This window comes from Oncorhynchus tshawytscha, unplaced genomic scaffold (assembly GCF_018296145.1).
Source record: "Oncorhynchus tshawytscha isolate Ot180627B unplaced genomic scaffold, Otsh_v2.0 Un_contig_210_pilon_pilon, whole genome shotgun sequence".
Classification (NCBI taxonomy): Eukaryota; Metazoa; Chordata; class Actinopteri; order Salmoniformes; family Salmonidae; genus Oncorhynchus; species Oncorhynchus tshawytscha.
The window spans coordinates 109,533-122,626 of NW_024609700.1; the positions used below are offsets into that span (position 1 = coordinate 109,533).

A 13,094-nucleotide genomic window follows, 5' to 3' on the forward strand; every position below is an offset into this window, starting at 1 on the left:
GTAGGGGCGTGGATCAGAAGACCAGTCAGTATCTGGTGTGACCACCATTTGCCTAATGCAGCGAGATATCTCCTTCACATAGTGTTATTCCAGCTGTTGAATGTTGTCCCACTCCCCTTCAATGGCTGTGTGAAGTTGCTGGATATTGGTGGGAATTGGAACATGCTGTTGTACACTTCGATCCAGAGCATCCCAAACATGCTCAATGGGTGACATGTCTGGAGTATGGAATTATGTTTAGATCCTTGCAACATGGGGCCGTGCATTATGCTGAAACATGAGATGATGGCGGCGGATTAATGGCATGACAATGGGCCTCAGAATCTCGTCACGGGACCTCCGCATTCAAATTGCCATCGATAAAATGCAATTGTGTCTGTTGTCTGTAGTTTATGCCTGCCCATAACATAACCCTCACCGCCACTCTTATCAACATTGACATCAACGAACCACTTGCCCACATGACGCAATACACGCAATCTGCCTGGTTCAGTTGAAACCGGGATTCATCTGTGAAGAGTACATATCTACAGCCTGCTAGTGGCCATCGAAGTTGAGCATTTGCCCACTGAAGTCGGTTTCCTCGCAGAATTGCAGTCAGGTTAAGACCCTGGTGAGGATGATGAGTTTCCCTGAGACGGTCTCTGACAGTTTGTGCAGAAACTCTTTAGTTGTGCAAACCCATAGTTTCATCAGCTGTCCGGGTGACTGGTCACAGACAATCTGGTGAAGAAACTAGATGTGGAGGTCCTGGGCTGGTGTGCTTACACATGGTCTGTGGTTGTGAGGCTTGTTGGATGTACTGCCAAATTCTCTAAAATAACGTGGCAGGCAGCTTATGGTAGAGAAAATTATTAAAATTATAATTATTGAATTATTATTATTAAAATTAAAGTATCTGACAACAGCTCTGGTGGACATTCCTACAGTCAGCCTGCCAATTGCACACTCTCTCAACTTGAGACATTGCGGCATTGTGTTGGAACAAAACATTTTAGTGGCCTTTTATTGTCCTCAGCACAAAATGCACCTGTGTAATAACCACGCTGTTTAATCTACTTTTTTTGATATACCACACCTGTCAAGTGGATGGATTTTCTTGACAAAGGGGAAATGCTCACAAACAGGAATGTAAAACAAATGTGTGCACAGTTTTAGAGGAATAAGCTCTTTGGAAAAGCTGGACACTTTCTGGGATCTTTTTCAGCTCATGAAACACTACATGCTACGTTTATATTTTTCATTATAAATTATGGAATTGAGATTCTTCTGATGTAAATCCGTTTTTTTTCTTATTTTGTATACAACACAAATATTGCGGGAAAATGGAGGCCGATGAAGGTCGTCACTAGTTACCACAGCTGCAAAGTCATACATCCCGCCTATTTCTACAATTTATTCTAAAGTTGTATTTTAATCCTAATATTACCTACACTGCTAACCTTAAATAAAGACCAAAAAGCAAATTTTGTTTTTAAAATTCTTTACGATATAACCAATTATTACTTTGTGGCGGTGGTAACCTCGTCAGCTGTCCGGAACGAAACTGCTAACACCAACTCAATTGTTCCGCAAGTAGTTAATTTCCTAGTTCACTCCTGTAAACTCCTGTAGCCATGTCTTTCGAACTCGCCTTTCGTAGTCGTGTTGCCTCCATTATGGAAACTTTGACAGCAACAGCCTTGCAAGACATCTGTCAACTTATGGGAGAAACCTATGCTGCTCTTCGAGTGGAAATGGTGCATGAACAAAATCAAAGTTCGAGGACAAAATTGCAGGCGATGGAGAATGGGACAGGGGTGGAGAATCCAGCGAACTGCATGGAGCGCATTCATAAACTCAGTGAGATTAAATATTTTACGATAGTTATACCTATATGCTAATTGTCTATAGGAAGTGGGGATAGATATACAATAGCTAGCTATGTCGTCTAGTTAGCTAGCAGTCGCCTATTTATGAAAGTCCGAGAGCGCTATTATTCATGACGTCGCCTGATCCTTCAGCGCTACAGTAGGCCTATTGCTGTGCTCCTAATGTAATGTCTTTAGCTTTAGTGAAGGTGCTTTACAAATACAATATATTTATCCGATAAATATCTACCATCATGGGTGGTGATTGCATATTTCCACTACATGTTTTTGAAGTTTCAGTCTCGTATAACCAACATTTTCAGAATCTCAAGCTTTATTTGTGTTCGTTTCCCCGCCAGGTTTGAGAGACTTCCCAGTTGTCGAGCAAATCCTCAATGAACAAGAGGCCAATGGTCTTTGGCTAGAAGGTGATCCTACTGTGGAAGACGAAGGTCCACCCTCACTGGTGCCAGAAGGAGAAGAGCCAGCACAGCCTCTTAGTCAGACAACAGACATGGTGAGTTGAGTTTGCTGATTTTGTAAAGGTAGAGGCAGGTAACTGCCAAAATAAAATACGTGAAAATATTGTGTTAATAGGGTGTTGGGCCACCAGAACGCCTCCAATGCGCCTTGGAATAGATTCTACAAGTGTCTGGAACTCTACTGGAGGGATGCAACATTTATCCATGAGAAATTACATAATTTGATGTATTTGTTGATAGTGGTGGAAAATGCTGTCTCGGGTGCTGCTCCAGAACCACACAGAGACACACTTTAACCCCCCTCCTTTTAGACCCCTCTTTCAAGGTGTCTGAGAGTTCTTCTAGCCATGGTAGCCTAACTAATGGGCAACTGGGCATATTTATACATTCCCTAAACATGATGGGATGTCAACAGGGCCTAAAATGAACTTTTTGGTCCACCAGCCACTGTAAGGTAGATTTAAATATCTACCAGCCACTCAGATTTTATTTACCAGCCAAAATATTATCTTTAAAATTACACCAACAAAAACCAAGAAAATGGATGAGCATGCTTTGTAATGTTTGAAACAAATGTATTACTAGTAAGAAGTAAAGTGGTGTATTGTTTTCATTTCATTTCATACGACCTGAATCTTTTAACCAAAATATCATAGATGAGACAAATGTTTTCACCTTGCCCTTTAAGGGTGGGAGGTTACCATGATAATGCTACTTGAGTCATGTTTGTGCCTGTGAGTGAGTCTGACTAGTAGCAGCTGTCTTTTCCCTAGGAAGTTGAAATGCAAACATTGAAAAAAAAATAACCTACCTTGTGGAAAAATTTTTAAATATCCAAGAAACAATGTCTCACTTAAGCAGACTTTAGTTTAAAGTAAATTAGACCAACTTGAATGCCTTACTTTCATTGTGCGCACAGCCCCCAGCCAGGCAGTGTTGCAGCGCAAGGTGGGATATGTTATATACTGTAGGATTCGTAGTTACTTGACTTTGAGTCATTTATACTTGCTTGTATGAACTATTTTCCTTTAGTAATTTATAACTGTGCAAATCATTTGACATTTTGACAACTCGGATGACATTTTCTGTAGGCTGCCGCAATGACCCATTGGAACCCAAACTTGGCATGAACATTTAGCTTACAAGACGTTTTAAATGTAAGGTCTGGTAGATGATTCAGTCAGTGCCATTAGTGATGATATGACAAGGCACTGGCTGGTTTGTGGGTCTGGGATGAGGGCTGTGTGTGTGGCAAAGCACTGCCGTTTGGCGTGCAGCATGTTGGCAGTGCTTGCTGTGACTTGTAGTGCAGCACATCGCGGGCTGTATGGAAGTGTGCCAAAATGACTTGACAACCCAATGTGCCACAGACCGGATTTGGCACGAGATATAGATATAGGAGGAGAATGCAGATTAAAGAAGTATTTTTAAGCCTTGAGACATGGATTGTGTATGTGTGTCATTCAGAGGGTGAATGGGCAAGACAAAAGATTTAAGTGCTTTTGAACGGGGTATGGTAGTAGGTGCTGGGCGCACCGGTATGTGTCAAGAACTGCAACACTGCTGGGTTTTTCAGTTTCCCGTGTGTGTCAAGAATGGTCTACCACCCAAAGGACATCCAGCCAACTTGACACATTGGAAGCATTGAAGTCAACATGGGCCAGCATCCCCGTGGAACGCTTTCCACACAATCTAGAGTCCATTACCCAACAAATCAGGCTGTTCTGAGGGCAAAAGGGGGTACAACTCAATATAGGAAGGTGTTCTTAATGTCTTGTACACTCAGTGCATTCCATGATGTGTTCAACATATTCCATTATTTTGGTGTTATTCCCCCTGTAATGTTTTCTATAGATATTTTTTTAATTTATGAAAATGACCAAGATGTTAGTGTTATCATTTTATTTATGATTACTAGTTTAATTAAAGGCTGTCTTTTGGAAGGGGGTGGAGACATGGCCTGCACCACCGGTCATCAAACAGGAGGAAATGGATGACGACGACATGGAGTCTCAAGGTCAGTTTCATCTTTTACTCTAATCTATGTTCAATACAAAAGCACAGACTAGCTCAACTACACTAACTTGTAACAATTATAGTCACTGTGTGTTGTTGTTGACTTCTTCAGCGTACGACAAGTGGATTCCAGTGACACACTGGGCCAATCAGAATATCACAGGAGAAAGTGACGAGCAAGAGAGAAGTCAATCATCTGGGGGATCCAAAGAACTTGGACTTGACGACTTCAAGACGGAACCGAGTCCGTTGCTGGTGTCAGCTGAGGATGCTGCTCCACCCATAAAGAAGAAATATGATAAAAGGTACACCTGTGAAATATGTGGAAAGACTGAGAACAAGAAAGCCAGAATGACGAGTCACATGCGAAAGCACACAGGGTTGCCCTTTAACTGCGATATCTGTGGCGAGAAATTCCAGTGTCAGAAATTATTGACCAGACACAAGCGCTTCAATCACTACACAGGGATCATCTACAGTTGCTCTGTGTGCGGAAAAACGTTCATGCAGGTCACATCTCGCGACACACATGAGCGTGGTCACACTGGAAAAAACTATTGGTGCTCAGACTGTGGCGAGACATTCAAGGAGCGCCAGGAACGCGACACACATGAGTGTATTGTTTACAAGGGAGACCGGCCCTTCAGCTGCTCCGAGTGCAACAAGGACTTTGAAAGGCAGTACCATCTCAAAAAACACCAGCTGGAAAAACACTCTCTAATGGTGGAGCAGACTGTCGAACCAGAACCTGAGTCCAAGGACATTGAGGACCAACAGAGTCAGTTTGAATCTGAGAGTTCTGAGGCACCCACACATTTCACCTGTGACATATGTGGAATGACTATTATGAATAAAGGCAACATCAACAGACACATGTTAACACACACAAAGAAGCCCTTTAGTTGCGATATCTGTGGTGAGAATTTTAAGCGCAAAGCCCAATTCACCCGACATCAGGGCAAACACGCGAAAGTTGAGAAAGTAGAAAAACCCTACAGTTGCACTGTGTGCGGAATGATGTTTGTGTATTCTAAAATGCGCAACAACCATGAGCGCAAACATATTGGAGAAGACTATTGTTGTTCAGACTGTGGCAAGAAGTTCAAGGAGCGTCAGGAGCACGAGTGCATTGTTTACAAAGAAGACCAGCCCGTCAGATGCTCCGAGTGCAATGAGGACTTTGAAAGGCAGTACCATCTCAAACAACACCAGCTGGAAAAACACCCTCTAATGGTGGACCAGACAGTCGACCCAGAACCTGAGTCCAAGGACATTGAGGACCAACAGAGTCAGTTGTTTGAGTTAGCGGAGAGTTCTGAGACTGAGGCACCCACGCGTTTCACCTGTGACATATGTGGTATGATTATTATGAATAAAGGCAACATTAACAGACACAAGTTAATACACACAAAGAAGCCCTTTAGTTGTGATGTCTGTGGTGAGAATTTTAAGCGCCACACCTGTTTAGCCAAACATCAAGGAAAACACAAGAGTGTTGAGGAGAAAATAGAACCATACAGTTGCTCTATGTGTGGAATGAGGTTTGTATTTCCTAAAATGCGTGACAACCATGAATGCAAACACATTGGAGAAGACTTCTGGTGCTCAGGATGTGACAAGACGTTCAAGGAGCGAGGGGATCGCGATGAGCACAAGTGCACTGTTTACAAGCGAGACCGACCCTTCAGATGCTCAGAGTGCAATGAGGACTTTGAAAGGCAGTACCATCTCAAAAGACACCGGCTGGAAAAACACCCTCTAATGGTGGACCAGACACGTCCCGGACATGATACTGCAACGGTAGTACATGGAGCACAGCCTTCAAATGACAATGACCCTAAGGCCGATATGAGTACGTTAGGTGGAAAAGTTCCAGTAACAAACTCGGGTTAAGTTGACACAAGTGAAATGGCTTCAACTGAATGAAGTTGTTTTGTTCAGTACAAAAAGGATAGACATGGATTTGAATGAAGGGGTGACAGATAGCGTTGGAAATAGTGTGTAGAACAGTGATGGGACTGGGATTCAACCCCACACAGGCAGGATATCGCATCTCCGCCTTTACTGCACAACTAACTTCAGGCACCTGGATAATGTTTTTCAGCCATCTTTAATGCTCATGTTGGGCCTAGATTCGATCTGGACTGTTACAGCGTGCTTCACGTTTCAAATTACGTTTCCGATTGCAGCATTTAACGTGAATAGACTGTGATTCCCAAACCACCCCCTCACCCCTACCAACTCACTCGGAGGGCTCTCCGTTGTCACGTGTTGTTGTCAACTCCCGAGGGTGACTTCCAAAGAGAGGCGAGGGGATCAATAAACTGTCTACTTCGGGACACACTCGTGGGTATACTGATGATTTGTCTGGACTTATGGTTTGTTTACATAGCAGGTTAGGAGAACTAACGCAGCCGGTTAGGATAATTAACATAGTAGGTTAAGAAAAGGGTTAGAGTTAGGCTTAACTAAAATGCTACAGTTGTCAACAAATAGATGGAGCTGTAGGTCTACTCCGTCTAGCCACAACCATCAGCTATGTCAGGGGTTCCCAAACCCAACCCCCTCCCCTCCCCTCCCTTCCAACATTGTGGAACATCCTGTGCCCCACTTCTATTTTCTAAGTATATTTCTCTGTTCACACTTCCCTTGATGGCGGGGAGAATTTTGCAGGTTTAAAGCTCATTTTTCTTATTCTATACATTTAGCCAAATCAGTGTGTTAATGCGATATGAGTGACTCAAACATTACAACAATCTATGGCCTAAAAACGTCTTGACAGAAAGGGTTGTATTAGAGTTGTTAATCAAAATGGAATTGAGAAATATTTGTGACTCTGGTTTCAGTAACAGCATTTATTTTTTAAAGGTTTGTCAACTCGATATGTTCTTGTTTATTGAGAGGAATAAAAATGTGTAAAAACCTGTATCGTTTGGTTTTATTTTGCAAATCGAGGAGGCAGATAAACGAGTGTTTATGGTATATCACCGGTGCAACCTCGTCAGTTGTCCGGAAGCAAACGTCTATCAGCAATTCAAACACTCCAACAGTAACTTAACACTGCAAACTAAGCGTGGTTAGTGAGTTTTGTAGCCATGTCGTTCGAACTCGCTTTTGGTTCTCGTGTTGCCTCCATTATGGAAGCTTTGACAGAAAAAGCCGTGCAAGACATCTGTCAACTTATGGGAGAAACGTATGCTGCTCTTCGAGTGGAAATGTTGCAAGAACAAAATCAAAGTTCGATAAAGTTACAGTCGATTGCAAATAACATCGAGAAGGAGAAGCCAGCGAACTGCATGGAGATCATTCAAAAACCAGGTGAGTCAAAGCTAGCTACGTTGGTTATGCGTATAGGCTGTGTCTGTAGGAAGCTTGGCTACAATTAGCTAGCCATGTCACTTACTCACTTGAAGCCTACAGTAACTAACGTTACACATCTCCCGGTCGAAGAGGAGATCTAATAGTCGCATGTCTGGGGGACGCTCAACCTCCAAGTCTGGACAGTAACGTTAACTAGCCTCAACGATTCCGGGAGACTCGTCTCTAACATGTATCGTTAGGCTCACTTTTTGTTAACAGTCCCAATCACAAGTCAGATTGTTGAATAAACTTTATTTTACAAGTTGCCTGCAGATTTTTGTCCTTATGTTGGAGGTAAATCTGAGACACTACGCTGGTCTGTATTTGTCTTTCTGGTTCGTATTTTCAATGCAAACCCAATTCGCACGCCACTTGCACAATATGTCAACAATGGCCGAGTTTAACCGAAGCACCGACCAAACATTGTCCCACGCAATCACCTGGTAAATTTCACAAACGCACCCAGTTGATTAAGAAGGAATGCGCTTTGGTTGACCATGTTCGGCTATTGTTTACACATTGTGCATCACGTGAAATGCGTCAGGAGAAAATACAAGCAACAGAACCTACTGGTGCAGCAGAAAGTCGGGTTAACACTTTCCACCGCTAAAAGGACTATCGGACAACCGGTAAAGTATGTTAAAATGGCATTGTATTCACAATTCTGGCTTGTAAAGAATTGCTTCTTTTTTTACAGCAACTTATTTCTGACTTATGTCCATGGAGTAACCTTGGTAACAGTCTGTAGGCGGATTACTATGTTATCACCTCTTTAGTAAAACGTAGCTATAGCAAATGCAACCTAGTTCTCAGAAAAACATAGTTACGCCATCCTGCCATGAGTAATGATTGCATGTGTCCAATATGTTTGGGAAATCGGAGCCTCGATATCTCAGTTTTGTGTTGAACAATTAAAAAAAAAAAATCTGTATTTGTATGTTAGCTTCCCCAACAGGTTTGAGAGACTTCCCAGTCGTGGAGCAAATCCTCAATGAACAAGAGGCCAATGGTCTTTGGCTAGAAGGTCACCTTACTGTTGAAGACGAAGGTCCACTGTCACTGGTACCAGAGGAAGAACAGCCATCACAGGCTTTTGGTCAGATGACAGACATGGTGAGTTTAGCTTGTGGTTTGGCTGTCGATTTTAGATATGTCTCAGAGCTGCACTGACTACTCCCAGCCAGATGTCATTGAAAACCATGCAAAGTTTCAAGTCCTGTGTAGCAGGCCTGTAATTGCAAGTAAGGCTTTGAATGACACCTAGGCAAGCTCTATACTGTCTAGGCTACAGATGATAATACGTTTAGGGCTCCTTAAACATAAATGCCCTTCTGAAAACATTTGTGTAAAATATATTCCATAATTTGTGTCATTCCCCCTGTTTTTGTCATTTAAAAAAATGCTAGTGTTGGTGTAATTGTTGCTGTATGATCAGTTTAATAACATCATTGGTTGTCTTTTGGAAGGGGGTGGAGACATGGCCTGCACCACCTGTCATAAAACAGGAGGAAATGGATGATGACGACATGGAGTCTCAAGGTCAATTGACGCTATTATTTTAATATGTTTAATACAAAAATCACAACTCTGCAGCATGAGTTATTCTTAGCTTCTGTATTTGTCACTGAGAAATATCCCTGTGAAATGTTTTGTTGGTGACTTCCTTTTCAGGTTATGGCAAGGATATTCAAGACACTCACAAGGCCAACCAGAATATTACAGGAGAAAGTGATGAGGAAGAGAGAAGTCAAGCCTCTGGGGGATCCAGAGAACTTGGACTCGATGACTTCAAGAGAGAACAGATTCCATTGCTGGTGTCAGCTGAGGATGCTCCGGCACCCACGAAGAAGAAATGTAATAAAAGGTACAGCTGTGAAATATGTGGAAAGACCGAGAGAAGAAAACGCAGAATGACAAGTCACATGATAACACACACAGGGCTGCCCTTTAGCTGTGATATCTGTGGTGAGAAATTCAAGTTTCAGAATTATTTGAACAGACACCAGCGATCCAAACACACAGTGAAAACCTACAGTTGCTCTGTGTGTGAAAAAACCTTCCGGCAGGCCACATCTCGCGACAGGCATGAGCGTGGTCACGCTGGAAAAAACTATTGGTGCTCAAACTGTGGTGAGATGTTCAGGGAGCGCGGGGATCGTGACGCGCACGAGTGCATTGATTACAAAGGAGAACGTCCCTTCAGCTGTTCCGAGTGCAGTGAAGCTTTTCAAAGGCAGTACCATCTCAAAAGACACCAGCTGGAAAAACACTCTCTAATGGTGGAGCAGACTGTCGACCCAGAAAATAGAGTTGAGGAGAAAAGCGAAAAACCCTGCAGTTGCTGTGTGTGTGGAATGATGTTTGTATATCCTAAATCGCGGGACACTCATGAACGTAAACACATTGGAGAAGACTACTGGTGCTCAGGATGTGGCAAGACGTTCAAAGAACGCCAGGGTCGCGATACGCACGAGTGCATTGTTTACAAGGGAGACCGGCCCTTCAGATGCTCCGAGTGCAATGAGGACTTTGAAAGACAGTACCTTCTCAAAAGACACCAGCTCGAAAAACACCCTCTTAATGGTGGACCAGCCACATCCCAGACATGATACATTGTTTTGTATGGTTGAAAAAAAATAATGACCATGCCCAGACCTAATTGCTCACACCCCCCTCAGCCCCTGCCTCAAACTCCACCATTTTGTCTCTCTCCATTGTTCAACATTTATTTATGTTGTAATACTTCTGACAGCACACTTTCTAACTCTGCCTGTAACCTTTGGATTTTATAGCATTCCCAGAAGGTATGGATTGTCAATTTTAAATATTATTCATTACTACATTTAGCTAACATTACATAGTTTATCTAGAGATTCTTACCCTTGCCTTGATTTGGCATTCCAGATCATCATGGTATTTGTAGTTTATGATACACATTAGCAACTAATTAGCGTTTCATTTAGGGGGGGTGAATATATTGATACACCACCTTGTCCTAGAGAGATTTACACCTATCAAAACGTCACAGGGTAAGCCTAAACAAAACACAGCCCTTATTTTAAGTGTTTCTAAAATCCCCAATGGGAAAAAAGATTGGATTCATTTCTGTTTGACCGCTGGGTATTATGACATACTGTGGCACTCAGTTCTTGGTTCCAATAGTTAATATTTTTTTTCTAAGAGTTTGTCAGTTGGATAGGCTCTCTGCAAAGTTTTGAATAGCTTACCTATCATATGAATATCCTTCTTTGACTCCAATAGGACTCCCTCAAGATGTTCTGATGTCCAAAAAGATTTCAAATATAAATGTCGTGATATTAAATTTAAGTTGCATGTATTTGAAAATCTCTACATTGGTCAGTCCAGTTTTATTTTTTCTCCCCCATGGACTGTCTCAATACATCGCATCCGGCGACCTTCCACATCTGCAGTGGAAGGTGGCCGAGCTACAGCAGTGTAGGTCAGACCATGAGACATCCCGAAAATTGGTTTATCAGGAAAACGGCTGTAGCGTACAAAAGGTTTGGCCTGGGGAAAGATGAGACTGTACCGAACACGATGGTGGTCTACATTTACTCTGACCCCACCCCGTCCAAACTATTTTGGCTACAAACTAATATGACTCCATGGTGGAAAGGGGAGATTCTCACCAATTGGTTTCTTGGACCAATCAGATCAGTTGTTTGCGTTCTAGAAATAATCTGCAAGGCCTCAAATTCAAACTCATTAGAGAATACACTTTTTTGTTGGCATGGCGTTTGGGTAGCCAGGCAAAGGGATCGATAAACCCATCAATTTAGAACACACTTGTGACTTGAATGATGCAATTCATGTTCCACTTCAATAATAAAACGAGCATGAAATTCAAAACAAATCCCCCTGTTTTACAAGATATAAACCTCCGTAACAGTTACACATTTTCATTTGGGAAGTATTATATCTTTTACATGTCATGTCTCAATCTGCCATAAATGCACATAGCCTGTAATCAGGCACCCGCCATTTTGTGTGAAATTGCACCAATTCAATAACTCTGTGCCTTATGTGATTTCACTTTGCTCTGAAGCTGCCAGTGTTGCTGTAATGGAGGATCTAATTAATTAGCAGGTTAGAAAGACTAATGTAGCAGGTTAGGAGAATGAGGTTAAGGTTAGGAAAAGGGATAGTTAGGTTTAGCTTATCCATCTAGCCACAACCATCAGCTTTGCAAACAAACCAGAAGTCCGACAAACCATCCAGAGGAGTCTGAGGGGAGGATGGCTCATAATAGAATGTAATTTGCTACTATTCCACTCCAGCCATTACCACAAGCCCATCTTCCACAATTAAGGTGCCACCAACCACCTGTATAACACTGGTCTTAATTGATTTTAGGATGTATTGTGTTACCTGAAATTGTGTGTTGTTTTGAATATTGTATTGCTTTAGCAACAATGGATTTTCCCTTTTCATGTATATAAACTTCTTTTTTTTTATCTGGACAGCAAAGGTTGTGGAAGAACAGTTGATCAAAAGGAAGGAAATTAGATTTTTCTTGACTCATCAGGGGTTTCAGTAACAGTATTTTTTTTAAAGGTTTGTCAACCCAATATGTTGCCTTCTGAGAGGAATAAAGATTTTTTTCAACCTGTCGTTTAATTATATTATTTTGCATGTATGACACAAATATTCAAAGTTGGTGAAATTAAGGAGGCAGATAAGTGTTTACGGTATATCACTGGGGCAACCTCGTCAGCTGTCCGGAACCAAACGGCCACCAGCAATTCAAAGGTTCCACCACAGACAGAAGGGTTTCGTTTTAATTTATAACATATTTGTCTCCACGGTCATTTCATTCTAGCACACTAGCTAACATTTACCAAGTCAATTAGCCATGTCTGTCGAACTCGCTTTTCGTTCGTGTTGCCACTATTTTAGAAACGTTGATAGAAAAAGCCTTGCAAGACATATGCTTTTCATCGGCAGGTTCTTGTCATGGTCCTTAATTTATAAACATAATTTTTCTCCACACAGATGTTATATATGGAATAATCGGGATTTATTGTATAAAAATACCTTTCTGTTTTTAGAATATTGGTTCCGAAATAATATCCTATTGGTGAGCCAACTGGTAAATGCAGAGGGTCTTTTACTCAGTTATAAAGAATTCTTATCACTTTACAAGGTCCCTGTAACACCTAAAGATTTTGCAATTGTTTTAGATGCCATTCCCTCAGGTGTTGCTATGTTATTCAGGAACGTGTCAAGACCTGACCCTCAGAGCCTATCTTCTATTGACCCTGTTGACTCATCAGTATATATTAAACAGTGTTATCATTACACAGGTGACTCTTGTGCTGGGGACAATAAAAGGTCACACAACACAGTGCCACATATGTTGTCTAAA

General features: G+C 41.9%; 2 protein-coding genes across 3 annotated transcripts; both read left to right on the forward strand.

Annotated features, from left to right (window-relative positions):
• Window positions 1-1,538: 1,538 nt before the first annotated feature.
• Window positions 1,539-7,274, forward strand: LOC112239474 (zinc finger protein 135). Of its 2 annotated transcripts, none has more exons than XM_042317027.1 (4): window positions 1,539-1,842; window positions 2,210-2,367; window positions 4,262-4,349; window positions 4,461-7,274. In XM_042317027.1, the coding sequence occupies exons 1-4, from the start codon at window positions 1,617-1,619 to the stop codon at window positions 6,239-6,241; spliced, it is 2,253 nt and encodes a 750-aa protein (XP_042172961.1). In that variant the 5' UTR covers window positions 1,539-1,616; the 3' UTR covers window positions 6,242-7,274. The 2 variants fall into 2 exon arrangements, with proteins under 2 accessions (XP_042172961.1, XP_042172962.1); XM_042317028.1 differs by having other exon boundaries at window positions 1,540-1,842; window positions 4,277-4,349.
• A 40-nt stretch (window positions 7,275-7,314) lies between these two features.
• LOC112239475 (zinc finger protein 135-like) lies at window positions 7,315-10,673 on the forward strand. The gene is made up of 4 exons (XM_042317029.1): window positions 7,315-7,666; window positions 8,652-8,821; window positions 9,175-9,247; window positions 9,380-10,673. Exons 1-4 carry the CDS (start codon window positions 7,444-7,446, stop codon window positions 10,315-10,317), a joined length of 1,404 nt encoding a protein of 467 aa, XP_042172963.1. The 5' UTR covers window positions 7,315-7,443; the 3' UTR covers window positions 10,318-10,673.
• The last annotated feature ends 2,421 nt before the right edge of the window (window positions 10,674-13,094 follow it).

Excerpts from the sequence above, each read along its gene's own strand:
- LOC112239474 (XM_042317027.1), top strand. The coding sequence starts at position 1,617 with ATGTCTTTCGAACTCGCCTTTCGTAGTCGTGTTGCCTCCATTATGGAA. Across the intron at positions 2,368-4,261 it reads TTAGTCAGACAACAGACATG|GCTGTCTTTTGGAAGGGGGT; the intron begins GTGAGTTGAGTT and ends GTTTAATTAAAG. Across the intron at positions 4,350-4,460 it reads CGACGACATGGAGTCTCAAG|CGTACGACAAGTGGATTCCA; the intron begins GTCAGTTTCATC and ends TGACTTCTTCAG.
- LOC112239475 (XM_042317029.1), top strand. The coding sequence starts at position 7,444 with ATGTCGTTCGAACTCGCTTTTGGTTCTCGTGTTGCCTCCATTATGGAA. Across the intron at positions 7,667-8,651 it reads GGAGATCATTCAAAAACCAG|CTTCCCCAACAGGTTTGAGA; the intron begins GTGAGTCAAAGC and ends TTTGTATGTTAG. Across the intron at positions 8,822-9,174 it reads TTGGTCAGATGACAGACATG|GGGGTGGAGACATGGCCTGC; the intron begins GTGAGTTTAGCT and ends GTCTTTTGGAAG.